Here is a 27356-nt window from a genome sequence, read left to right as displayed (position 1 = left end):
ATACTTTACTTCACCACACAGAACATGATAACATGGTCCAAAGTATAAAATTAAAGTAGACAATGAAAATATAAATCTATGTAAATAAGACCTATTTACTAAGTTCAACAATTCATTTATTTATTTCTGTACTACCACTCATAAAATGTCACATAAAAACCTCAGAATAGCAAATAAACTTCTCAGAAAATCTCTCTAAACAGCCAATTCCTCTGCCGTGATAAAACTTTGCTCATCAGCATTATCACTTTTACATTTAGCTGGAAGAAACCCATTTAGTTGTCCTGTATGCTTCTTTTTAGTTCAGTGACTTTCTGCCTCTGTTCACTGTCCATGACTCAGTTTCTGTGCTGATGTGTGGATTCAAAACAAAGCAAATTACATTCGCTGGAAACAGCAGTCGTATGACAAATATACACAGGCCTCTATTCATGCCTTCGGCATCAACTTTTCTTTTCTGTGCCATTTTCTGTTCGCGAGCTTATTATTTTGGAGCTGCAATGGCAGCGTGCCCGCGAATTTAGCTTGGCATGTGGACAGGACGTGCAATGCTGTGCAGACAGCTACAACTAAGGGGGATGGATCTGAAGTGATATACTGGCTGGATTAAATTTGGCAAAGGCTCAGATTTGGCCTGGGAACCTTGAGTTTGGCACACATGCATTAGCTGATCATTGGTCCCACATTTGTTGTTTGTTTTTGTTTTCCTCTCATTTACTGAGCTACTGACACAAAGCTAGACATCCAAAAGCTTCAACTTGAGCCATAAGAAACAATCGTTACCTGCAGCCCTATTGACAATAATTCCTATTAAATTAATTAATCACTAAATATGGCCTGAATAAGCAACAGAAAAAAAGAAATAAATGAATGATTCAACCAGTTGCTGTTAAATGCATGTTGACATGCTGCACAGCGTAATGACCCTCAGGGCAAAGAAAAAAAACAAGTGGACTTGACATAAGGGATTATTTGATGCCACGTTTCAGTTTATTTACCTTCTTTTCTGCCACATCTGCTCAAAAGCGTCCGCCAGCTCCACATTACTAATCTCCTCTGAGTCCTGGAACTTCAGAAAGCCATTCCCACCGTGGCCTGTTAATCAACCACAGATTATAAAAATAATTCATTCAACTTTGATTCATAAAAAGTAAATAAATAAAAGAAGATACATGAAAAGCAGAAGCAGTTTGCAAATATCTTTAATTCTTCTTAAAATAAATCGATAAATAACTGTATAAGAGTGTGAAGACACTGATGCCTTGCTAAAAAGACACTCTGATATCAGCTGCTCAGTATGGATATGAATGTGGTACTTAGTGGTCGGCATTCATTTTACATCTCCCTCACTTTAGTACATCCACAAACTAAAATGACAATACCTCAAAAAGCTAAAGAAAGGAATTGGTGGGTGTATTTTTTTCCTTTTAAATACCTGTCAGGTATATGAGGATGTTGCTTCGATCATCAGAGAGGAGGCGTTTAGAGCGTGGCGTGCTGGGAGGCAATCGTCCGGTCAAAACTCGCAGGAAGTTCTCTACAGTCACCTGAGGCACACACAACACAAACCTGTGTCCATCATGACGTTTTCCACTTATCTTTTAATTAAAATATGATAATCAGTTCCTCTGTGGGGTTTTCCCTCTGTTTTTTTAATGATCACCACCTTTTGTTGTACATGAATATGGTGTCACAGCAAACACAGACTGGCAGCACGGTGTTGGCTCAGATTTAAAAAAAAAAAAAAGGCACAAAGAAGAGTAAATAATAAAAACCGTGAGGTAAAGAGCTGCTTACTCAGTGAATATCTGCCTTGGCCCATAACAACAATTAAAAACTGGCTGCTCTCCATTTTGAACATGTACATTATACAATTTCCTGGTCAATAAAAATGTTGGGACAGTTATACCCTGCTTCACTTTCCCATTTCAAGGGTATATTAATCTCTGTAAGTTATTTTACGCAACACTGAAGGTGAAATACAGTACGTGAAATGAAATAAATGAAAGTAAATGTTTCTGTAATGAGCTGCACGGGGATCAAACTTACTGTATAGGAAAATATTTACAATTTATGCCAAACAGTGCTCAACATTTTGTGATTATCTTCAAGCGAGTCATCTTTTTCAGGCTTCAAGATTCTGAAATGTGACCATTAGACTTAAAAAATCATTCAGGCTTTGCTGATAAACTGAAGGCTGAATGGGTTGCTGAGATGTAACCACCTGAACTGACCTCATAACCTCGGTAGTCCACTTCCACATCGTCACCATACACATTCAGCTCCATGTTCTTGTGACTGAACACTGTGGCAGGTTTGGGATTTCTGTGGTTGCAAGCCATGTCATCAGCCAGCATCAGAACTATGTGGCTAGAAAAAAAAAAGAGAGAGAAAGAGAGAAAACAGATTTATTATGACGACATTGAAAAATTAAGTAAAAGGAAAAATGCTGCAAACAAACACATTCAGTGTTATGAAGTCAAATGCACTTAACCTGAAAAGTTACATTGTATCAATTTATTTACTGTTTTTATAGTAGGAGCAGCTGCTGAGAATTTTGACACTTTTGACATCTGGACAGCAAGAGCTCCCACCAATCATACAATTAATGACCAACATCTCTACCACCACAAGTACTGTGCAACTCTGCAGAGCCAGGACTGATTTACTGAAGCTTTGTTGTTGTTGAGCCTCTAAAATTAATTAGTCAATTGTTTTCTCTGTATCATGCATTACATGTACACCCTGGACAGGTCGCAGGGCTAACACAGAGAGACAGACAACCATTCACACTCACATTCACACCTATCTGCAATTTAGAATCACCAATTAACCTAACCCCACTAACTGTGGGTGGAAACCGGAGTACCTGTAGAAAACCCACAGAAATACGGGAGAACATGCGAAATCCATACAGAAAGGCCCAGAACAAGGTGGATTCAAACCCAGACCTTCTAGCTGTGAGGCAGCAGTGCTAACCACCACACTGCCCTAATTTTTTTTTTATATATATATCTAAGTGAAAATCATTTTTTCAGTTTGCGTAATGTGTGCCAATCAATCAATTATTTTAGCACTATGGTGGCCAGTATGACTAAATGTTTGCTGATTAACACCAACACATAAATAATATATATTCATCCTCATATGTACCTTAACATTATCATTTAATATCTAAAATGTACACTAAATCTGATATACTGACTAACTGACTATACTTGACAGACACTTCAGAATTCATATTAATAACTACTGCGTCCCTCTTGTGTGGAATCGCTCAGGGTTCAATCCCTGGACCAATTCTGTTTTCTTTAATTGTATTACCCCTGGGTCATCTACTCAACAGCTTCAAAGGCATCGCCTACCATCGCTATGCTGATACACAGCTATACTCTTCTGTTAAGCCACACAGCCTCTCCTACCATGATGAATGCTTCTCTGCCATTACTGATTGGATGTCTTCTAATTTCCTCCATCTCAATCCTGGGAAGTGAAGTCATTTTCATCCCTAACAACTTCTTTATGGAAGTCAGTCTTTATATCAGCCCCTTGTCAGCAATTTCAAATCTGCTAATCTGCTACAAACCTTGGTATTATTTTTGACCAGCATTTGAAATTTGAATCTCACACCTCATAGCCCATCCAGTCTTATTTCTTTCATCTAAGAAATATTGCCAAAGTCAAACCTTTACCGTCATTCAATCATTTGGAACTTTCAGAACACACTTTCATTTTCTCCCACCTTGATTATTGTAACTCACTTTTCACATGCATCTCTCAGTCCTCCTTAGTCCGTCTTCAATTGCTCCAGAACGCAGCAGCTAGGCTGCTTACAAAAACCAGCCAGCACTCACATCACCCATATTCCTTCTTCCCTTCATGGGAGTCCAGTGAATTTAAGAAATAATTTCAAAATTTTATTAATAATATATGAAGCCCTTCATGGCCAGGTTCCTGCACATATAACAGAGCTACTGAGATCTTATTCCAGCAAACAGCCTTTCCGATTGTCTGATCACTGTCTCTTAATTGTTCCATGCTCTTATTTCAGTGATGCACTTTTGAGGTTGTAGCCCCTAACTTTGGAACAGTCTGGTTTGTTTGGCGGTTGTAAACAACTGCTCAACTCGTTTTTTATAGGTTATTTTTTCCTTCCTTTTTCTCACTTTATTTTTGGCCACAGTTCACATTTTAACGTGTGTATGGAAGTGTATATGTTGGAATGAATGTAAGGTTGTATATATGACCGTGTCTGTATGATGGACTAGTCCTTATATAGTGCTTTTCTACTCTAGCTGAGCACTCAAAGCACTTTATACAACATGCCATTCACACCCATTCATACTTTCTATCTAACACACTCCGACGCTTGCATCGGAAAGCAACTTGGGGTTCAGTAACTTGCCCAAGGATACTCTGGCATGCAGACTAGATCAGCCAGGAATCGAACCAGCCTACTTCCGATTAGCAGATGACCTGCTCTACCTCCTGAGCCACAGCCAGCCCTGGAACTGTATACTTATCTTTAACGTGTGGTTTTATTCACACTGTGAAGCACTTTGTGTGTTTCAAACAGTGCTACTGAAATAAAATTATCATTATTATTACTACCTGTCAGGGATGCCCAGCCTCTTGACACTTCTGTACACAGACAGTGTGTTTGCCACATGTCGGTAGTTGAACCAGAATCTGGATGTGCACACCTGTTTATAAAGGCAAAGGAAGAATAAACACATTAGTAAAAGTACTAATGACATCACTGCAAAGTCATTATAATGATGACATCACTGGTAGCACGTACGAAAACATGTAAGCGGTCTCTCCCTTGTTGCTAAGAACATCCAGTGAACCCTGGCATAAGAATTAGCCTCTGCGACTTTTGCCAGATCGGGTCACATATATGTGTTTTCTATTGCTCTCACCATCATCTATTAGAATTTACTCAGCCTGAAACATTAAAAAATATATATATATACTCACCAAAACGGCCCAGTTATTTGTATGTCCACTGCTGAAGAACTGCCCTGCGCTATTCTGAGAAACAAACAAAAGAAGGTGAATAAATGTTTGTGTTTAGCCGGATTTGGGCAATCATATTCAGCACCAAAACTGCTAGCATTACAGCAGCTAACATGACAGCGATGTTACAGGCTAACTTCAACCTTAAAAAAAAGAACAAGCCGAGGGGATAATTGGAGCTGCGCCCAAAAAAATACACTCACCTCGATGTTTATGCTGTGTGCTGAAAAGCATGCTGAAAATAATCCTAATAAAGTGAGTATTTTCATTGTGCACCACTGGTAGCAGTGCACATCTAGGAAGTGAAAACCGGTGGATCAACTCAGCAAGTGTTTCCGGTAGGAGGCATTTCAAAGTAAAAGCTGTGGGACAGAAGATGAGATTGGAAAATATATTTTAGGACTTTTCTTCTTCTTCTTTCTTTCTCTCTGTCTTTCCTTCTTTTTATGTATATCTTTTGATATATTGTATAGATTTCAGGAAATCTGTTTTTAATCTACTTAAGTGCACAATTCTACTAATATGTGTGTTGCTTGCTCAAGCCTTGTGTAACAGAGCAGTAAAACATACAGCATAAAGTGTATACAAAACATAAATGCAATGAATACCTTTATATAAAAGAAAACAGTAAAATAAATAAAACCCTAAGCATCTCAATTATGTATTACATCCAAACAAATAGCCTAACTCAAGCCTAGCTGAACAGTTACACTTACATGCATGGGTTCCTCCTTCAAATCAGGGAATTTCTCACCATCATATGAGAGCTTGACGAAACTATTCATTAATGTAAATAGATCCAATAAAATTCCTTTGTTAATGTAAAACACTCAGCTGGTTTCATTGGGCTTTATTGGAGTTTATTGTCACTGTGTTAGATGATCAGCTGTAGCAGTTGTATTAGTTTCTCCTCAAGGTTGCCATCCAGACCCTTATGCTCATTTTTTTGTTTCTTTGCCTGCTTGTTTGTTTTCAATGACATCAATTTTTCAGTCAAGACTAAAAGAAAAAAAAAAGAAGCACATTTGTTATGTGGCAGTTCATTTTTAAGTTTAAGAGCCTGCAGTGCACAGCTGACTTCATGCTGCATTCAGTGAATCATCATTTAGCCAGATATGACCGGTGCCCTGATGAGAGGAAGGAAAGAAAACTAGACATCAAATGATGCTGACAGCTTCATATTCAGATGCCCCTCGCTAGCTAATTGGTCAGGGACTCAGTAATGAGAAGTGACAAGGATATTACAGACAGTAGACATTAAAATTCTTGTTGTGTTAATGCTGAAGAAGCCAGAGAGTCCAAGAGCCCATTGTGAAGTAAAGCTACATATCCTTCATGCAATTCTAATGCAACTTCACACCACAGTACACAGAAGGCTTGCTGGAAAAACAGCATCAAAATCAGTTTTGACACACTGCAAGGAGCCTTTACAGAACTGCCAACCACTTTTAATCCTCAGTACATCTCCTAATTCTGCTGCTTTTTGACCTCATGCATCAGTGTCCCTGCTAGGAGCTCATCGTGGTAATGTCCTTTGCTAACTGCTCTAACAAAGTGGATCTCAGCAGCATTCATCTAGTCATTATTCAATTTCAATCCATAAATTTGCATTTTACTTGCAGTGACTTCTGGTATGAAATGGTAATGAATAGGAATGACAATTATTTTCTAACACACTGATGTGACTGAATTAATCCCATGTTATGTGATATAACAACCAAGTCCGTTTTCCAGTGGTCAAGAGGATTAGAGGCTTTAAGAATAAAATCCAATGGAACAAACCCGGAAATCAAAGTGGCCTTCCTTCCTGGCTTGCCTAAACAAGCTTGACTGTCCAACGGAATCACCTTTTGTTGAACTTTTTCACCCAACCCCAAAACAAAAATATACATTGTTACACAACTTAAGCCAGCTGTATTTAGCTACACCTGATTTACTTGTTGGTTATTCCAGTCTGTTATGTAGGCAATTAAATAATTTGACATGAACGTTGTCTTCATACGTCTAATGAGCTTCTTTGTACGTGCAAATGTGGAGATTTAAAGTTATCTATTGATGTGGGTGAGCTTCAGTTTTAAAAATATGCAATAAAAATAGATAGGATTTAAAGAATGACACATGTCAGTGGGCACTGAGAGTTAAGATATTCTGAATATTTTATTTCCTTAAAGTAAAGGAAATATTGAGAAAATTGTGAATAAATAGTTGTGACCTGTGCAGGGTGTGCCCTGCCTCTTGCCCTGTGACAGCTGGGATAGCCTGCAGCCGTCACCACCCATCCCACGACCCTGAACTGGATAAGCGGGAGAAAATTTAAGAAAATTAATGGATGGAAGAATGAATGGCTAAATAAATAGTTTTCTGGATCCGCAAATATGTCTCTGAGCACCTGCAGGAGTTGAAAATGCTCCATTATAACTGCTGAATTCAAAAATGTAATTATTTATATGCCCACTTTAAAAAAAAAAACATTAAAAATGCTTGTTATTATGGAGTCAGATCTGACAAGCCATTTTTTTCTCCAAAAGTTTAAAATAAAGCTAAAATGCTTAAATTACAGGTACAAATATTAGTATTTGTTTTATTATTATTAATAGCAATTTTATTTGCGTCATTTTATAACCCACGATCAAATTAATCATGAATCAACACCAAGTTTCAAGGCTGAGGGCGAACGATTGAAAATGTAAGGCAGAGGCGGTGCGTGCGTTTTTTGGCACACAGCGCGCAACCTCTGTGACAGACACACACACAAACAGTCGGTGCGTGCTGGAAGCAGACCGCTGTAGGAGGGAAGACGGACAAGCTACGCATCTGCATCAGCGAGCAAGGAGGGTGGCGCGGTGACATTGCCTGCAGGAATTCAGTTGTAAAGTCCACACAGGAGGCAAAAATGCGCTGAGGGGGCGCCTGTCCATAGCTCGGTTATTAACCAAAGATCACTGCACTGAGACGTCCGAAGAAAGGGAAAGAAAAGGAAACGCTTCGGAGAAGTTGTGGTTTCAGAGGATTTTCAACCAGAGATGAATACCAACGATGCCAAGGAGTATCTCGCACGGCGGGAGATACCTCAGCTGTTTGAGGTGAGCGCTGGTGCACGCTTCCAAGAGATGAACTAGATAACGCGCTGAGTTTGATTTTTCCACTACGCTTTGTGTTCGGTGCATTACAATATGCACGGTAAAGATCCTTCCGTCTTTATGTTATATGACGGTAGACGAGGTGAGGATCACGTGGGCTGAAAGCATATTTCAGGATTAGATAGTGGCTTAAAAACACAAGGTGATTCATAATTTTACAAACTCCTTTATAAAATTGTGTTTTTATAGAAATATGTTATAAATGCAACGGGAACTAAAACGACTTCCTCTCCATCGCCTATGTTCTCAGGCATTCAGTCATAACAAAAAAAAAAAAAAAAATGATTATGGAGAAAGTAAAAGTCTACAAATATAGGAGTGGTTCCACAATTAAATGTTATTGAAGTCTGCTGGTATATTATGTAACTGTGAAAGTTACAGATAGTCAGAGTAAAAGAAATGCTACAAAGTCCAAATAAGTTGACTAATTCCTAAGCACAGACACTTCAGAGCTTACAGGAATATGATAATGAAATATACTCATTTTCCTGAGGGGATGGTAAATTGGCTCATCCTGTTAATTACTCTCATTCCCCCAGTGTAGTCAAGCTAATATATGCAAGCAATCAGTGCCTGTTTATTTACAGTCAGTTCAAATTACATTGAGCAGCGAAGTGGCACATCATCATCATCATCATGACTGCAGTTGTGTTTCACTGCTTACAAGAGCTGCTCGTGCAACACTGTATTCATTATCAATCTAACAAAACGAGCACGTCAAATTGTTTTCAGAAAACTTTGCAGTGTGCTGCTGGCGGGAGTCGTTAGTGAGGGTGGAGATGAAGTTCCAGAGGAAGGTATTGTTTTGAAAACAGGATAGAGAGGATAAATGTCACACAAACATACGTTTGTGTTTTGGCCGTCGAGTTTGTTCTCACATTCATCACAGTCATTACTGCTCAACAATAGCACCAAGGTCAGCAAGGGTCTGTGTATATTTGCCAGGCTGAGGCCAATTTCATGGGCTTCTGACAAAATGAGATGTTAAGTTCCCTGGTGGAGCCGGGCCAGGGCAGCCATGCTCTGCACTTCAGACTTTTACCTCATTAAGGCGAGCTGGTCAAGCACTGACACACAGTTCCTCAACAGCACATCGTAACAAAGCTGCAGTGCTACCACAGTGAGCACCCCTTCTCTCAATATCATATGAAACTGTGTACATAATAACATGCTCCTCCACTGTTTCCCCCAGAGCCTGCTCACAGGGCTGATGTACTACCGGCCCGATGACCCCATTGAATACTTGGAAGGCTGTCTGAAGAAAGCCAAGGAGCTCGGAGGACCAGAAAAGGTGCGCTGGGATACTTTTGTGGGCCAGGAGAAGAAGTCACTCCCTCCTCTCAACGGAGGCCAGTCACGCAGGTCCCTCTTCAGAAATGGTGAGGAGGCAGTGAGACAGATCAGAGCTTAAATAATTAGTTGGTTTATTCAGCAGTTTAATTTACTTAAATATGAAGTTTTCTTGCTTCTGTTGGATTAAAATTTGACCTCCAGGTTTGTAATCCCTGTACAGAAAATCAAAGACACAGAGTAATAACAGGCTCTGGAAATGTTTATGCTATTTTGGTAACTGCACTGGCAAAATGTAAATGCCAGCTGCCAGCATTTACAATTTTTGGCTCTTACCCTCTTTCTAAGAAAGCCAACAGCAGCACACATCTTTAGTTCATACAATCAGGACCAAACCAGCTCCCTGCTTGATGAGGAAGGGGTAATGACGGGAGCTTCAGTGTACATACATTATTAAAACCTTTGCGATTCTCTTGGAAGGTCAGAGAAGGAGAAAACTTTTGGAGCATAATGCGAGAGGATACTTTTGTTCTGGAGCTTTAGTGCACAGTATAGCTGTACTTCCCATAGATTTTGGACACACAGACACGTAAATAAGATCTCATCCGTTCAAACCACATCCACAACGCTGGCTACAAATGTTGGAAGGAAACCCTGCTTTTTCCTGTTCAATGACAGCATGCAAATCGATGCTGTGAACATGCCTGTGCTACCTTCACTGTCCTGTTGAATATACACAGTTAAATATTAGTCTGACTGGGAATACCAAAAGGCTTTCCATTCATCAGTTATTGGTTCCAGCTCTGGTTCCCGGCAGGAAGTCCTGCGGATGCAAAACTTTGTTAGAATTTGCAAAGCAAAGTGTATTTCAGTTATAGCTGTTGTAAACTCGCGATGCTTCCCATTTCTGCTGTTTTATTGTTTTGTTTGTTTGTTTGTTTTTTTAAGTTCAGACATTCACCTCTTTGGTTGATGATACGTGTGAAGCACAGCAGTAATATACACAGTAGCTACACATGAGAATAAAATAGAATTGAGTCATGTGGGCACGTTCGAATTTCACCCATGCCGTGCAATGGCGTTTTTATAGTTTTTATGAGATTATTTTGAAAAGCATTTAGTCTTCCTTTTTAGAACTTCAGACTTGTCTTCCTCCTCTTGTAAAAACGTAGTAAAAGAGCCTGGAAACTTTGCCAGCTGCAGTGTTTATCTGCTGGGAACTGCAGGCTAATCAGAGATATTAATTTCGGTTGCTTTTGGCTGATATGTGAAGCTCAAATATGACTCATTCCAAAATATATAAACAAATACTGTAAGGGAACCCTGCTCTCATTTAATCCTATCATGTGCTGACTGTCTGATTTACATGTTGGAAGTAAGACTTTTATGTTGAGGCAGGTGGGCATGGAGGTAGTTGTAATTTGCAACTATCATATTATGTTAAATTGTTTCAGTCTCAAAAAAGCTCAACTGTTTACACAAAACATCTTCTGGTCTCTTCTGATGCAAACAAGTACATGCGCTGTCGCTGCTACTAACTATATGATCAATACTGTCCTGTGTAAATAGATGATACATGTAAACTACAGCAGCTCTTGTTTCCGTTGGAGGAGCTAGCCCTGATGATTTCTATCTTCAGTAACTGTGTTATTGTTGTCGAAGCTGTATAATCAATGCTTTCATCACCAGAGACAGCAGGATAATTACTAAACTGAATGAAGCAGCTCTGCTTGAATTCATCACTCTAACCACTTCACCTCTAATTTACTGTTTGTTAAAACAGACATGACTTTTTTTTTTTTTTCTGAAATGAGATCTGCAGTCTGACATAATGTGACAGCTGCATCTATAAAAGGACAGCGCAGAATTATAGCATTTTTTTTTTTTTTGGCTGAGTAAATCAGCAGGCATGAATGATTTATTTATGTTCAGGTTTTAGAAGAAAGTTTATCAATATTCAAAAAAAAAAAAAAAAAAAGCCAACCTGTTTTTGTGTATTTTTAACTTTGTGTGTGTGTGTGTGTGTGTGTGTGTGTTTGTCTTTGTGTGACAGTGTTGCCCGACAGTCCTAATTTTCCCTACAGACGGTACGACCGCCTCCCTCCCATCAGCCAGTTCTCCATCGAGAGCGACTCTGACCTGTCAGAGACGGCGGAGCTCATAGAGGAGTACGAGGTGTTTGACCCGTCCAGACCGCGACCTAAAGTCATCCTCGTCATCGGTAAAGGACCAGTACCACACACAAAAACGCAGTCATTGTAAACATAAATAGCATTCACTCACACAAGAATGAGGACACTTTGAGCCAACGTAGAGCTCAAGTTATTCAAATTTTCCTCATCTGATGTTTTTGATTTGATTTGCACTCATCCGGATTCTTTGGTGACTCACGGTTTCTACTAGATAATAAACAGCAGCTAAGATCCTTTCTGTGTGTGTTAACAGAGCAAAACACTGCAATCAGCATCTCTCTGGTTGTGGCTTTATCCATTTATATTAAACGATCAATAAAATCACAAAGTGGATGTTTATATTTGCCCTGCTGATCTAGAAATTAATAGCCTGGACGGGAAACTAAGAGTCAGGGACCATGTTTGTGTATACCAACAGTGTGTTTTTCCTGGTATTTAAAATTGGCTCCGCCTCTCTCCGTTAGTATCAGCAGGGTAGATCTTGTTGCATGTCACTCACTGTGTTAGACACTCACGCTCTCCTAATCTGATTTCCTTGACGTGCCTCCATTAACGTGTCAAATATACTCATTAATCCTATAAATTAAGTGTGGCAACTGCACAGGAAGAGTAATGACACTGTTTAGGTTAGACAACAAAAAAAATACTGCTTCTTAACTCTTTTTTTAAATAGTTTATTAGAGCTCTTTAATTAAACGCAAAAAGCATTCCAGTCTCTGTAAAGAACCTTTATTGATCTTCCGCTGTAGTGTGCCTTGCTTTTGCTGGGATTTTCATACTTTTCAGAATGGATGATATTTTTTTTGTCCTTGCAGCACAAAGCTGGTTCCCATCTCTTCTCTGTAAGCACATTGTGGCCTATTTTAAAAGGGTGTAAAACAGGATGGCATCAGCTGTCATCTCTGTAGAGGATCATGGCAAATGTTTTGTCTGCCAGGTTAACGTAGAGAGAGACAGATTGATGTGTGTCATCTAGAGGACTAAGAGACAGGACTGGGTCAAAGATAGCAAGTTACTCAAATGTAAGATAAAGCATACATTTGCTAAACTGTGATCCTCCCTCTGCTTCTCTTTAGTGCAGCAGTCTTACTTCATGGTAAATGGCAGTTTTTGTTAAATGTATAAACACATGGGAGTAATCAATGCGAGTCAAGCTGATGTGGCAAAAGGGAGATTTAAAAAAAAAAGGCGAGACAGAATTCAATCCATAAATACTTGAGTGTGTGTCCAGCTATTACTCTGTTAATTTATTGGGGATATAAATAGCTGCAGTGACTAATGGTCTGCTTTTCTTGTGCGATGCACTTTTTGTTGCCCCTCGTTAGTCTAAACATTTCCTTTATTACCGCTGAGCTCATGGAGTTAATAGCTTCCATTACTTTTTGCTGTGCAGTTTTCCTTCTATCTGGGATTCCAACACTTATATAACTGGCAGGTAATTTCAAATGTTTTGAACAGCTCAACAAATATCTCCCAAGACAACCCGTTTGTGTGCAGTTTGGCACACAATTTGTCTGCAAGCTAAAGGTACAGAGGCTACATTTCCCAGGGCTAAAAAACATAGATGTACTGTAGGATGAGTTCGCTCTCAGGGATGGAGAAGGATGTAAGAAAGGTGGGACAGGAGAGGAAGATGAGATTGCTGTCACTGGTAAGGACATTTGAGAAAATGGAAATTTAAAGCTTAGGTAATTATCTAAATCATTTGAGTTTTTTTTTTTTTTTTTTATCAGATATTGTATCTATACCTGATGTGTTGCAGTAGTTTTTTCATATATTGAAACGACTTGAAAAACTGGGCAGTTTAGTGCAGGTTTGTTTTGCAATACTGTGGTGAAGAATGTTGGACTGGTGCAGGGGAGGTTTTCATGGTCAGTGTTAGCTCACATCAAGGATGGTAGTGGGACAGCAATCCCACTTTATCCCCTGCGTCTGACTGAGAGCACAAAGACACTGCATGCTCATACAGTAGAGCTGTCAATCAAAAGTTAGCTAGGCTCCTAAGCATATCCTGCTTTATTGTCCATTTTACTGTAACTATGACAGTATTGTAGAAAATTAACATCATGGTTTATGCAAGAAGACTTGAGACTTGTTGTACACATACACATGCACATTAGGCACAGCTTCTATTTTATTTACCTGAAGCTCAGAAAGCATTTGTTTAAAGCATGCTGAGGCCTTGATTGCTGGAATCCACTGTGGTGCAATCCCTACACCACCCAAGACTATTCTAATTATGGTTATTAGCTTTAAGATGAACCCAGATGCACGTTTTACTTAACTATGATTATTTTATGTGAAAATTTGTGCTGCTCTAAGACATCATATCATTCCTCTGCACATCCCTCTCCTGTTAAAACAGAAAAAATGATTATTTGTTAGCAAATGTAGGAGGTTCACACATACCTGCTTCAGACACACACACACACTCACTTGTTCCTCTGCACACACATAAACTTTAACACACAGTAATGGAGAGACACATAGTTCAGTCCCAAACACCCTCTCACTTATGTGCAAACACAAGCGGAGTCATGCACATACACAGCCTGGGTATCTCTCACTCACTCACACACACACACGCGCGCCTACGCTAGCACACCCACACGCATAATGTTTCACACTCTCTGTCTCTCTCTCTCACACACACACACACACACTCATGCACACACACACACACACACACACAGAGACACACACACACTCACGCGCGCACGCACACGACAAAATCTCTTCCAAAACATCAACAGCTCTCCCTTTGTGCCTAGGTGGCCCTGGCAGTGGCAAAGGAACACAGAGCCTGAAGATAGCTGAGCGCTACGGCTTCCAGTACATGTCTGTGGGCGAGCTGCTGAGAAAGAAGATGATCCATAATGCCACAAGCAACAGAAAGTGGAGCCTGATCGCTAAAATCATCACCAATGGAGAGCTGGCACCACAGGTAGCAGAGACATAGAGAAGGGGGGGTGGGGTGGGGGGTGGGGGGTGACACAGAAGGAATATGAGAGGAGGGATGAGTGCCAAGTCCATCCAATAACTCTCAGGTCATTATCACAGCATGCATGCAACAAGGGACTAATTAGCAGCATCTATATCATAAATGTGTTGGAGAGAGGCAGACCTGCTGTTCTTATGAGCATCCATTTTTGCAGGATAATTACTCTTCCTGGGAGGAAAATCTGTATAGACCATCCTTTGATTGGTGGTAGTCCACTCTTTTAATTATTATATAGTACAACATATGTTTAACATTAACCTTTTCCATCCCATAAGTCCTTGTACGACCACGATCTGTATCTGTTATTAAAAGGCACCCACTGCAGAGTGTGACATTTACTATGGTTAATTTCTGTTACATCAGATTTGGTAATGCTGCTGCTGAACATTTTAGGAACTGGTTCAGTAATGTCACAGACTCATAGTTATAAGGCTGTTTGTTTGTTTTTTTATGCTCTAGCATTTTTCAAATCTCACTGTGGTCTAGTGATTTTGTATTTCAAAATTCTCTCAAGTATCTCTTAATCATAGAGCGCAAGGTTGTTCATTTTGGCTGATGCAGTTGCAGATGGAATATGAGAACGCTTTTTTTCTGGGGACAGTTCAGATAAATAGGTTATGTTTTAAGGAGTTGTGATTGTTAAGGTTTGTAAGTGTATCTGATGAGAGTGAAAAGAGCAAACCATTCCAAAACTATAAATAAACAGGCGCTGACACCATCTGTTTTCGCTCACAAACTATACCTTTTTAGACTGAATTACGTCAACTGTAGATAGCTCAGGTGTGAAATCTTTCCTACTGATGCCCACATTTATCTTATAACTCCGTATAAATATATAGATTTCTAGGCACCTCAATTTTAGAGGTTGACACAACAAAAAAAATCTAACAGTTACACTTTGCATAAGTGTAACTGTTACCATATTACACAGTCATCCATCCATTTTCTTAACCACTCATGCAGCTTAGGGTGTTTTCACACCTGATGTGTTCAGTCTGTTTAAATGAAACTCTGGTTCATTTCCCCCGCTTGGTGCAGTTCATTTGTGCAGATGTGAATATAGTAATTACACTCGTGTTTAACCACAGCGAGACCCCTTTGGAGGAAGTGGTTTGTTTATGGTGAGAATGTGATCTGACCTCCATCTGATCTGACTACCAGGTGCACGCTGCAAGATTAAGCTAAACGCTTTCCCGTAGCCAAAACACATCAACTGATTCAAACCAGAGTAAACAAACTATAGAAGTGAGAACACCCTTAGGGTCTCACACGGGCTGGAACCCAGCTGACACTGGCTGACGTGTCGTGTGGTAAAACAGTTGGCAGAAACAGGGCATTGATCAGATTTTTTTTCTTTATTACCATACAAAATGGCTCTCTCACTGATTTCAAAAGAAGAAAAATAATCTGGCTTCTGACTCCAAAACAGCTGAGTATAGAAAGAATATACATTATATATACAAGTATTCATCCAAATCACTGAATTGAGGTGTTCCAATTACTTGGGTCGCTCTAAGGAGCTCAGTGTATCCCAGTGTGGTACCGTGATAGGATGCCATGTGTCGTGAAGTTTCCTCACTATTAAATATTCCACAGTGAACTGTTAGTGGGATTATAACAAAGTGGACGTGACTGGAAATGACAGCAACTCAGCCACAAAGTGGGGTGAGGTCAGTGGATGCTGCAGCGCATATCGCGCAAAGGTCACCAACTTTCTGCAGAGTCAATTGCTACAGACCTCCAAACTTCCTGTGGCCTTCAGATTAGCTCAAGAACAGAGCTTCATGGAATGTGTTTCCTTGGCTGAGGAAATGCATCCACGCCTTACATCCCCAAGCACAGTGCAAAGTGTCGAATGCAGTGGTGTAAAACACACTGTCACTGTGTTCTCTGGGGTGATGAATCAGATTTCTCTGTCTGGGAATCTGATGGATGAGTCTGGGTTTGGCGGTTGCCAGGAGAACGGTCTGACTGCTTTGTGGCAAGTATAAAGTTTGGTGGACGGGGGATTATGGTGTGAGGTTGTTTTTCAGGAGATGGATTCAACCCCTTAGTTCAAGTGAAAGAAACTCTTAAAGCTTCAAAATGCCAAGACACTTTGGACAATTTCTTGCTCTCAACTTTGTGGGAACAGTTTGCGGATGGCCCCTTCCTGTTCCAACATGACTGCGCACCAGTGCACAAAGCAGATCCACAAAGACATGGATGAGCAAATTTGGTGTGGAAGAACTTGACTGACCTCAATCCAACAGAACACATTTGGGATTAATTAGAGCGGTAACTGTGAGCCAGGCCTTCTCGTCCAACATCAGTGTTTGACCTCACAAATGCGGTTCTGGAAGAATGATCAAAAATTCCTATAGACACTCCTAAACCTTCACCTAACCTATTCCTGCAAAGAGAGGGCTGACATCATATTTAACCCTATGGATTAATGATGGGATGCCACTCAACTTCATATGTGTGTGAAGGCAGACGAGTGAATACTTTTGTCAGTATCGTGTAAATGTGCTGCTTCATCATTCAACAAATATATTCAATACTAAGAGCCCATGATAGGAGAGCATGGGTCATTACATATTTGTATAAAAAGACTTGTTCTTTTCTACTCTGTGAAATGTCACTAAATGAAGGCCAAAAAAGATAAAAGAAAAGAAACAAGATTCAATTAGCCATTAAGCTTTACGCTGTTCATCACTGTCAGTCAGCAGAGACAGCAGGGAGAAATTTTACATGGGATCACATCAAATTACATTTCCTGAAGAAAGCCCAGAGCTATTATTTAACCTCCTGGGAAAAATTTCAAAACGACCTGAGTTTAGAACATTTCATTACGCATATAAAGAATAAATCTATCCAGTGATGCCAGAAAATGTGCCGACGTGAAACCGCAAACTTCTTTTTATGACATAGTTTTTTCTTATTGTTTGTCCTTCTGGTTTAATTCCCTGGCAGTAAGCAGATGAGCCGTGCCACCTCTTTGTCTGAAACTGAAATATCAGGTCATTCTGTGGCGAATTGAAAAAAATATATATGACAGAATGCCTACAGTCATGGCTCTAATATGAAGAGTGGCATAACTAAAGCAAGTTTAGACTCCCCAGATACTCGATTCCAATAATGTCCTGAAATTAAACATACTTAAAAAATAATCCAGTCAGTATTCATGAATAATATGACTGATGCCAGAGAACAAACAAAACAAGGATGCACAAACTAACGCCCATATAATCCTGTACTGTCTTCTATACTCTGTGCTAAAACATGGATATCACTACTGGGTCAGAAAAGTGAAACCACTTTAGAAGTGCTTTAAAATACATCAAATTGACTCCTTTTGATCAGACTAAAGCTGCTGCTTTTAGCAGTAATTTTATAATTAAGTAGACATTAGCCATCAAAGTGAGACGTGTTCCTCTGCTAAATTTTCGAGTGTCTCCATCGCCACCTTCTTGTCCAAACATGGTCACGTCTGGCTCCAGATAAACAAGATGGTGATGGCCGAAGTGACAATTCCCAGGCTTCAAACTGTTCACAACCAGTGGGTGATGTCACGGTGGCTGCAGCTACTACTTTTATACAGTCAGTGGTTACACTTCAGGTCTAACCTAATCTCTGTCTGTATATGAATGTACAGAATCTGCAGATAAAAGACAAATTGTGCACCAGTGATTTCCTTTATTGGAGGATTTAGTTTTCTACAGTTGTATTCATTGATCGGGCGTACATAATGTGAAGTTGTGGCTTCATTATCATGGAAGCACAAAGAAATCTGTCCTTCATCCCCAAAGGACAAGGCAGCAGACAGTAGCTCAGCAGAGGGCTGAGTCTAACCAAGATTTGTTTCCTTATAAATCAATTACCTTCACTGAAACAAACATCTTGGCTTGTTAGCAGTCGCCGAGGGGGGTCAAGGTGTGATTATCGGCAAAAGCGATCCCCATGCTAGAGAGCAAACAAAACAAGGATGCACAAACATTGCAGTACTTGTAGTGAATAACTCTGCGTGGGGTCTCACTTGTCAAGCATTTAAAGAGACAGAACACAAAATGCAGAAATGGATGTTGATAAAATGCTTTTCCAGATGTTGGAGATGTCTTACCAGGAAATGGATGCTCTCTTGTGGTTTTTGGTCTAGGCTAGGGGACTGCTACCAGAGTTTGTGCTATGTCACTAATGCTTCTGTGGCTTAAGCTTTGGTTAAAAATAAACACATTTTCTGTGAAGACCTTTATATAAAAAAGCAGATATGGAGAGTTCATTTTTTTATATAAAATAATGAAACTCCCATTGAGTTCCTGATTGTGCTTTTCTGGATGTATTTTGATCAACATGATGAAAACACCTGGCAGGGTTGTCTGTAAACCGACTGTTTACAGAGACCAGCCCCAGCCTGCTTAATGACACGCTTCTCAGGTTCTGTAGCGTCATGAATTATCTTCAGTAACTGCCTAGAGCATCATTTATCATCCCTTACTCGCATGCCTGTTAAGACATTGCTTCGCCGTGTAGCCATTCGCTGGATGTCAGTCCAGCAACCAACGAGATAAACGGCAACGAGGCCCAAACTGTAGACACACTCAATATGATAAAGTGACTTGAGGCTGTTAGGTATTTAATTTCCCACAATAATTAGTTTAGCAAAGCAGATTCGAATTTGGTTTCTTAATGATTCTGCAAATAATGGAGACAAAATTGTTCTTGAGTGTTGTAGAAGGCAGTTATTCAGAAGCTTTTAAAAAGGAGCCTAGATGACGGTCCAGTTTCTGTACATATTGAAGGACTTTCTACTGATTTACAGCTGGTCTTTAGTGGTGCCTGAGGTCATGTGCATTTTCTCACCCAGTTTATTCCGCTTGATTCAAAAAGATTTATTAATTATAAATTATAATACTTGCTTAAAAAAAGAGTTTGCAGTCATCTTAATCATTTGTCAGTCAGTCTAAGAGCCAAGAAGTCATGGAGTTTTCTTTAAGAGTGCAGTATAAAGCATTAGAAATTGAAGAAGTTGTAAGACATTGTGGGAATACATGAATTTGCTTTCATGCTGAGGAATAGATGAGAAGCTGGATACCACTATCATGACTGAGTTAAACATAAAGACCTGCACTCACATAAACCTTGTTTATCACAGACGGATGCATTTTCCAACTTTTGGGATAAATGAAGCATATTTTATCTCATCTTTTCTTAAAGTATAAAAGGTCAGATGACTCTCCTGCATGATGCCATGGCAGTGATGCTGAAGTTGTCACCTCTGTCTGTAATATTTGTGGCTCTTTGTAATCGCCATTGCAACTTTCACTGGTCTCAGTTCAAGCAGCGCTCAAACATCATTCAGTCAACACTGAGTTTGGAAAATATAAAAACTGTCTCTGGCTTTCTGCTTTTTACACTTACTTACTAATCCTGATTTCTGTCATTTTCTCAATAAACAAATCATAAATGAAGCAAATTTGTCCACTCGCCATAGAAAAGAAGTCAGCTGACCTTTTTTTTTTGTGAGTTTACCGCCTTGTCCTCATTCCCAGAGATCTAAATACCACCGGTGTCTAGTGAGTGTTAATGTCCACCTTGTCACATTGGATGCTTGTTCTGGTAAGTGCCATTTTTCAGCATGCATGGTTAAAGGGCACATTTTAAGCCAGACCACAACCTGAACTTAGTGGTTTTCAGTGCTTAACCCCAGCACATGAGTAACATGAGACGCAGGCAAAAACAAAGCTCCCATATGGGACACATACCACGGCTTTCTGGCTGAGAAACCAGTGACTAACTCCACTGCCACACCTCCAACTTCTAAATGCAGACTTTATTGCTCTTTAAAAGAGAAACAATCCTATATTACTGTTTCCAAAGCCCCAAAAAGACATCTTATACTCGTCTTTGTGATGCCACTAACAGAATAGACAGAACAGCGGTATTTTAATGTCCAGGAATGAAAATGGATCGGGCTTACTCACATTTAAATAGCTGCATTTAACATTTTATACCTAATTTTGATATAAAATGGTACATTCAGGTGAATCACAGGTTTAGATTAAATGTATTTCTCTACCAAACTGCTGAAAGCACCACTAACCCTGAGCCACATACGGTTTGCTGTAACGCACTGCAGGCTCATGTGACTCAGTATATTTCTGAACTTCTGTTCCCTCAGAAATCCCATGGGTCTTTTCATAAGAGGCTCTTGAATGTTTGTCAGCCTGTTCTAAAATTAAAGAATGAAATCACTTTTATATCGCTTTTATGCCATCATCTTAAGAGGCGCTCAGTAGAATTCAAGGATATTTCAGACTCACTTTTGTGCTTTCTTCTAAGGAGGAGCCACATGTAATATTGTTTACAGTGCACCATTTCTTAAATGCACAGTAATAATAGTCAATTCACTTTACTATTGTGTGCCAACAGATGCAATGGGCAGCCGTCTGTATGGAAGACATTTTAGGAGCTATTTCTGTGGTGCAGTCCATTGTGGTAAAAGAATTTCCTAAAGTTAGAGGAGCTAAAAATGGTTTGTTTCAGAAAGGGGTTGATCTGAGTGGCTGCACCAAAAGCCAGTATACGATGAATGATGATTATTTTGAATTGCGAATCATGCAGAGCTACTCCAGTCAATTCCAAGAATGAAAATGTGGGGCTGGAAATGAGCTTAATGGGTCCACTTTAAACTAGTTCCCTCTCCATTAGTCCACAGTACAGTGTGTGATGAATGTGTGCACTAGTGCCTCCGAAAATAGAACAAAAAGAGGCGTCTCTTACTACGTAATTTACTTACTTTATGTTGAAAGCACCATAATAAAATACATAATGTTTGAGGGATGTCAAAATTCTAATAATGCAATGCCAGATCTGTTAGTGAGCATGCAAAATCCCAGTCTCACTATTTAGAAAACTACTCAGAATATTATTTGCTGTATGTAGTGAACAATAAAGATTTTAGATATAGCATCTTTCTCTGGAACTGCTTGTCTGCTGTGTAGAGCTGTAGGTTGTTCGGCTGCCTGGCATTCCTGTGAGAGCTCTGCCACCGAGACATGCAGCAGCTCACGGGGCTTTTCTTAGATCAGGTTTTCTGAGTTTGTCTTACACGCATACGTTCATCTCATATATGGAATCTAGATTAGGTTTATCTTTGTGTAGTCTGTCAGGCTGCCGCTCACACTCTGCAGTCGGAGGGAAATTAAATGTCTGTGTTGCTCTTGTTATTTTTAGTTCAGAGCATTGCTCATGTATCTTTGCGATATCATGTGATGCATTCTGCCTGGAGAAATACGTTCAAACGTGTTGACCTCCTCCAGCCAAGAGGAAGTAAATGATGCTAAAAGATGCTGGCATGCTCTGACCTCAGGACCTCTCAACACAGTCACTCAACTGCACTCAGAATTATTAAATAAGAACTGGATAAACAGATGAATGATATAGTGGATAGTGTCCACTGTGTGTCCACTCTTCATTATTTGTCAAAGGGTTTTAACAGCGCTGATGAATCTACACAAGAAATTGCAAATGCCATTGATAAAACTAATCTTTTTATCTTCCAATTATATTCACGATAATAAACTGTGTAGCTCAATAATTCATAACTGCGATGTCTTTCTCTTCACTGTGAAAACTCCCCCCCACTGTTTGGCATTTCAGATGTGAGTGTAGTTAAATATGAAGCCAAGACAGTGGCTAATTTGTATTGATCAAAAATCCAATGAGCTCCCTGCAGATATGGCAGGTGGGTGTAACGGGTGAGTTGCACCCAATTATAAATCACATTGCTTTTGATGATTTCCAGGAGACCACAATAACTGAGATAAAGCAGAAGATTATGAAGATCCCAGATGCTAATGGTATCGTCATAGATGGGTTCCCTCGGGACGTCGGACAGGCCCTGTCCTTTGAGGATCAGGTGAGTCTCGTTCATCCTCTAAAGCTTTGTCCAGGTGCTGTTTTCATGACTATTAAGTAATTTCATAAGACAAGTTGCTATTGCTTTTTTCACACATATCAGTCTTACAGAACTTAATTGTGTAGCCTTTATGCTAAAACTGTATATCACATCTGATCTGTAGACATAAGAATCTATTCTTTGTTGTTTGATTTGCTTTATTAGTTCATATTTCTTTGAGTTACAAAAAATGCTTTCATTTTTTAACACTCTGGTCGTTGTATTTTTACATAAGGAATATCAATAGTTCCTTCATTCAGTAACTGTTACAGATGTTTCAAGTCAGCAAGTACCAACACACCACCCAGCAGCACCCACTCCTAGCAAACCAGTGCAAGGTAAACACATGGCAAAGCAAGCCAATGAATACATTTGCCATAATAGGGCAAATGAATGAATAGACAGATGGGAAATAAAAATAAAAACATATACACACTCACACACCTGCATCCATATACTAAAACACAACACTGTGGTGCTCAGTTCAAAATGATCTGACATCCTGGACTGTTAACGCTCAACAGACGGGGATTCCAGTCATTTCAAATAATACAGCATCACCGGCCAGGGTCAGCTCGCTTTTTTCCAATTTAAGAAAATAAAGGACTTTCCTAATCCAGCTTATAAAAGTAGGTGGCACTGGGGATTTCCAGTTTAACAGTATTAGCCTCCTAGCCAACAGAGTTGTGAATTCAAATAAGTCCTTTTTAGCAGGAGAGAGAGTAAGTTCAATTCAGTTTAATTCAATTCAATTTTATTTATATAGCGCCAAATCACAACAAACAGTCACCTCAAGGCACTTTATATTGTAAGGTAAAGACCCTACAATAACTACTGAGAAAACCCAACTGTCAAAACGCCCCCTATGAGCAAGCAGTGAGTAAGTGAGGAACACCACACTCCAAACCGGGCAGTAAAGGCATTAGGAGGAATATCACTTCCAGTTACACTGTACAACTTCTGAAAGGTTTCAGACCAAAACCCCTTCAGGGAGGGACAGCTCCAAAGCATGTGTGTAATTGGCTGTGGCCGGTCAATCAAGGGAGACGCAGTATATTTTTATTCAAATATTTTTCTAAGCTGAGCTTTAGTGTAGTGAGCTTGATGCAGGATATTGCATTAGGCTGTGTCTAGCACAGACTGAAGGCCTTTGTATCTTCTTTAAGACCATCCCCCAAATACCATCTGGAATCAACACTCCCATATCAGTCTCCCATTAAGTTTTAAGCACAGTAGAAGAGCCTGAAAGGTTAAAAATACTTAAATATATAGAAGAGATCACCCCTCTCATTGAGGGGAGAGGCCACAGAAACACCTCAAAATCAGAGGGGGTTAAGGAGAGCCAGGAATTCTGAAAATAAGCTATGGCTAAAATATCGAGTCTGAAGGTACCTGAAAAAAATGCCTTTTGGGGAGTGAAAATTTATTTACTAACTGTTGAAAAGAAGCAAAAATAGATTCAGCATACAAATCTCTCAAAGTCCTTATACCCAGCCTAGCCCATATAAAGAAAGTGTAAACCAACAGAGATGGAGGAATAATATGATTTGCCGCAAGCGAAGCAGCGACAGAGTGTGTTTGCAGGTCGAAATGGTGTCTAAATGCTTAGTGTAACTAGAAGTAGAAGAGTGACTAGGTGAGCACAGTAAGGCTTTCAGTGACACTGGATGGGCAGAATTTGCTTCCATTACCAACCATGACAGAGGAGACTCAATATCCTCATATCAAACCCTGTAATTCAGATTTTTTGTATCCGTTGCTCAGTAATAACACAGGAAGTTAGGTAGCACCATTCCACCCAGAGCTTCGGGCCTCTGTAAGACCTGATCACACAGCCTGGGAGGCTCCCAATAAAATCCAGAGTAAGACTGTCGACCTTACAAAACAAAGCAAAGGGGAGAAAAATCATAATTTATTGAAAAAAAAGTGCTTTCCTGTTTAAAGGAGGCACTTTGTCTCACACAGAACACACCAACTCTTTCATACCTGCTTTGTTTATTCACATAAGGAGCACTTTATCTTTATCCTGCGTGCATCTGTGTAAGTTATCAGCTAATGACAGCAGGCTTCGACGCTAAGCTGTATCCACAGACTTTCTGCCTGATACTTTCTAATTAATGTTAAGCAACAGACAAAACAAGTATCAGCTTATCATTCACCAAAACTGAAGCACAAAAGTCTTGTAGGGTCTGTTTGTAGGGTTGGGCGATATAGCCTCAAAATTATATCAGGATATTTCTGATGACATGGGAATAAAATATTCAACAATGTTTTGTTGATGCTTGCAGCTTGCAAGCAGTATTTATAAGTAGTAATTGTAAGTAAATGAAGGGTATTTTGTACCATTCTCTTCCAATGAGCTACTGTCATTGATGATAGACTACCTCATTTGAATTTGAAGTGTGAATTTATCAAGGTGCCAGCAGCAGCAGCTGCTTTATAGTGCAATACTAGTGACACAGTGACACCGCACAAGTCAAACCTAAGCACCAAAGTGACCTAAGTAGTGTATTCTTTGTACATTTGAAGTAATAGTGTAAAATAACTGCTTACCACTTAGTTTAATAATAACTAAAATTTAACTCATCAGTAACCTGCACAATATTGTCACATAATAAAACTGAAAAATATTTTTTATCTGAGATGTTGTATCATGGGCTGTTTAACCAGCTGCTTAAAGCCCAGTTTTTCTGCCATGAAACCACATCTGGGTCACTCATCACCAGCTGGTAGCATCTCGTCCTTCATAGCCTTGTTGTGCTCGATTGTGTGTTGTTGCCTCAAGTGGTGACCATTTTTTTGAATTGTTTCCACCTTTAGCAGGAACATATATACTATATATATATATATATATAGATAGATAGATAGATAGATAGATAGATAGATAGATAGATAGATAGATAGATAGATAGATAGATAGATAGATAGATAGATAGATAGATAGATAGATAGATAGATAGATAGATAGATAGATAGATAGATATAGATATAGATATAGATATAGATATATAGATAGCTATATAGAGCAAAGTACAGTTTTTTTTGTAAGTTGTTGAAGTAACTCCTTTTTAGGTACTAAGTCGTCATAATCCTGACAAGTGGCTCTCGCTCTCAGATACGTGTTTCTTTGATGCGTGCACAATATTAACGCATGCTGTTGCTAAAGTAATGATATCGCAATATGGCATTTTTATATCATGTTAAAACTGATACCGGCATTATCATGGACAATATGATGTGACACAGCCCTGTCTGTTAGGAACTGCGCATCATGCAATTTGTCAGATATTTGCATTAATAATGCTTGGAAATGAGCCAACACCATAAACTTACTTGGGAGATCCAGTTCAGTGATGCAAATTAGGTGAGGCTAGCAGACAGCTAAAGCAGCTAAAGACACGTGTGGTCACACCACTAATACTGCCAAACCCTATTCTGTAATGTTATGTAAAGGGCATATTAACCCTGTACAATTGTCACATTAGCTACAAAGACTAAAATTGTTTCTTGTACCAGTTTGTAAACATGTTTATTTCTGCTATAAAGTTTTTGTTAGTTTTTTTCTTTAAATGGGGATTGACTTTTTATTGAAAGCTTCAAGTGGCCATTTGAGGAACTGCAGTTTTTGGTACTTGCTTGGTGGCATTTTGAGTGCAGCTGTTTGGTAATTTAATTATACTTTCAGCCATTGCTATTATAGTGTCTGGAATCAAATTTCAGGAAGATGTAATTTCTAACTTTACTGTAGATGAGACATGGATCATTACTTTTTTTTTTTTCAGTCTGTGACGAGCAGGCACGCATCCTGTTTTTCTTTAGGCACCGAGTGAGTTTCCAAATTAATGTGTTTATTTTGTAACAGACGGGCAGTGAAAGTTGTCGTCTGTGTGTCTGACACACAAAAGAGCTATTCAAGCAGGCACCTGCTACAAGCCAAGTATGTAAATGAGCTGGTTGTTCTCAACACACTGGACCTGCTTTCTATCTAGCTCATCTCCAACTGTGTAAGAACTGAGGGCATCACAGTCAGTTGTTCAGTGGTTTGAATAACTCCTCCTCAATTTGATATGCTCAATACGAGGAGCTGCCGGTCACCATCAAGGTTTTTAGACTCCTTTAAAAGTCACAAATATTTAATCCTTCGCATATAAATGAGTAATCTCCCAGTTGCAGTGAATTAAATGCCAATATTTTTGCATCTATTTTGCATTAGAAAGCGGCATTTGACTTCAACTCACACTCAAAACTCATGTTTTGATGACAGTTATTGCCCATATTTCATAAATTGTCAAACATGGATAAACACGTTTGAGGTAACAGCTCTAATGGTGCATCGACGTCATTGGCGATGGAAAATAATAATGGGAAAAGTATTGTGAGCAACGTCCTCAGACTCGTTTCATTAATAAACTCATAACAGAAATTAGCATTAACTACATTTTCAAAAACATCATGCAACCAAGCAGGTAAATTGTTTGCTAAAAATATTATTAATGGACACTTCACTATTTTTAAAAAGGAATACAGATCTGATATGAAGGCATAAAAATGTAAAAAAAAAAAAACAAACAAAAAAACTAACAACCAATTCTTAGCTTGCTTTGTTTGGAGAAAAACTGACGACTTCAGGAGTGCAGTAATAACCCTGAAGTTCACAAACAATGATAAAAGATGTTTCGGTCCTTTCTCAATAAACATGCATAGAGTTGGTTATGTTGCACGGGAAGCTGATGTCATCTGTTCCTTTACTACATTCAGCACTGGTTACGGACCAT

At 39.3% G+C, this 27356-nt stretch overlaps 2 protein-coding genes across 2 annotated transcripts in view; one reads left to right on the top strand and one right to left on the bottom strand.

Annotated features, from left to right (window-relative positions):
* Positions 1–5343, bottom strand: part of pigk (phosphatidylinositol glycan anchor biosynthesis, class K) — a 35616-nt gene extending 30273 nt beyond the window's left edge. The window contains exons 1-6 of the mRNA XM_030751890.1: positions 5223–5343; positions 4981–5034; positions 4612–4703; positions 2235–2370; positions 1436–1547; positions 999–1095 (exon numbers count right to left, since the gene is read on the bottom strand). Coding sequence (XP_030607750.1) covers positions 999–1095; positions 1436–1547; positions 2235–2370; positions 4612–4703; positions 4981–5034; positions 5223–5288 — 557 coding nt within the window. The 5' untranslated portion in view covers positions 5289–5343. The remainder of the gene's footprint in view (positions 1–998; positions 1096–1435; positions 1548–2234; positions 2371–4611; positions 4704–4980; positions 5035–5222) is intronic.
* A 2439-nt stretch (positions 5344–7782) lies between these two features.
* The window catches only part of ak5 (adenylate kinase 5), a 117110-nt gene continuing 97536 nt past the window's right edge, over positions 7783–27356 (top strand). Inside the window, exons 1-5 of the mRNA XM_030751787.1 lie at positions 7783–8102; positions 9352–9538; positions 11503–11670; positions 14413–14585; positions 22429–22542. Coding sequence (XP_030607647.1) covers positions 8043–8102; positions 9352–9538; positions 11503–11670; positions 14413–14585; positions 22429–22542 — 702 coding nt within the window. The 5' untranslated portion in view covers positions 7783–8042. The remainder of the gene's footprint in view (positions 8103–9351; positions 9539–11502; positions 11671–14412; positions 14586–22428; positions 22543–27356) is intronic.

The sequence above is a fragment of the Archocentrus centrarchus genome, chromosome 17 (assembly GCF_007364275.1).
Source record: "Archocentrus centrarchus isolate MPI-CPG fArcCen1 chromosome 17, fArcCen1, whole genome shotgun sequence".
NCBI classification, from domain to species: Eukaryota; Metazoa; Chordata; class Actinopteri; order Cichliformes; family Cichlidae; genus Archocentrus; species Archocentrus centrarchus.
The sequence above is the reverse complement of the archived record's forward strand: the minus strand, read 5'-3'. Positions and strand labels throughout refer to the sequence as shown.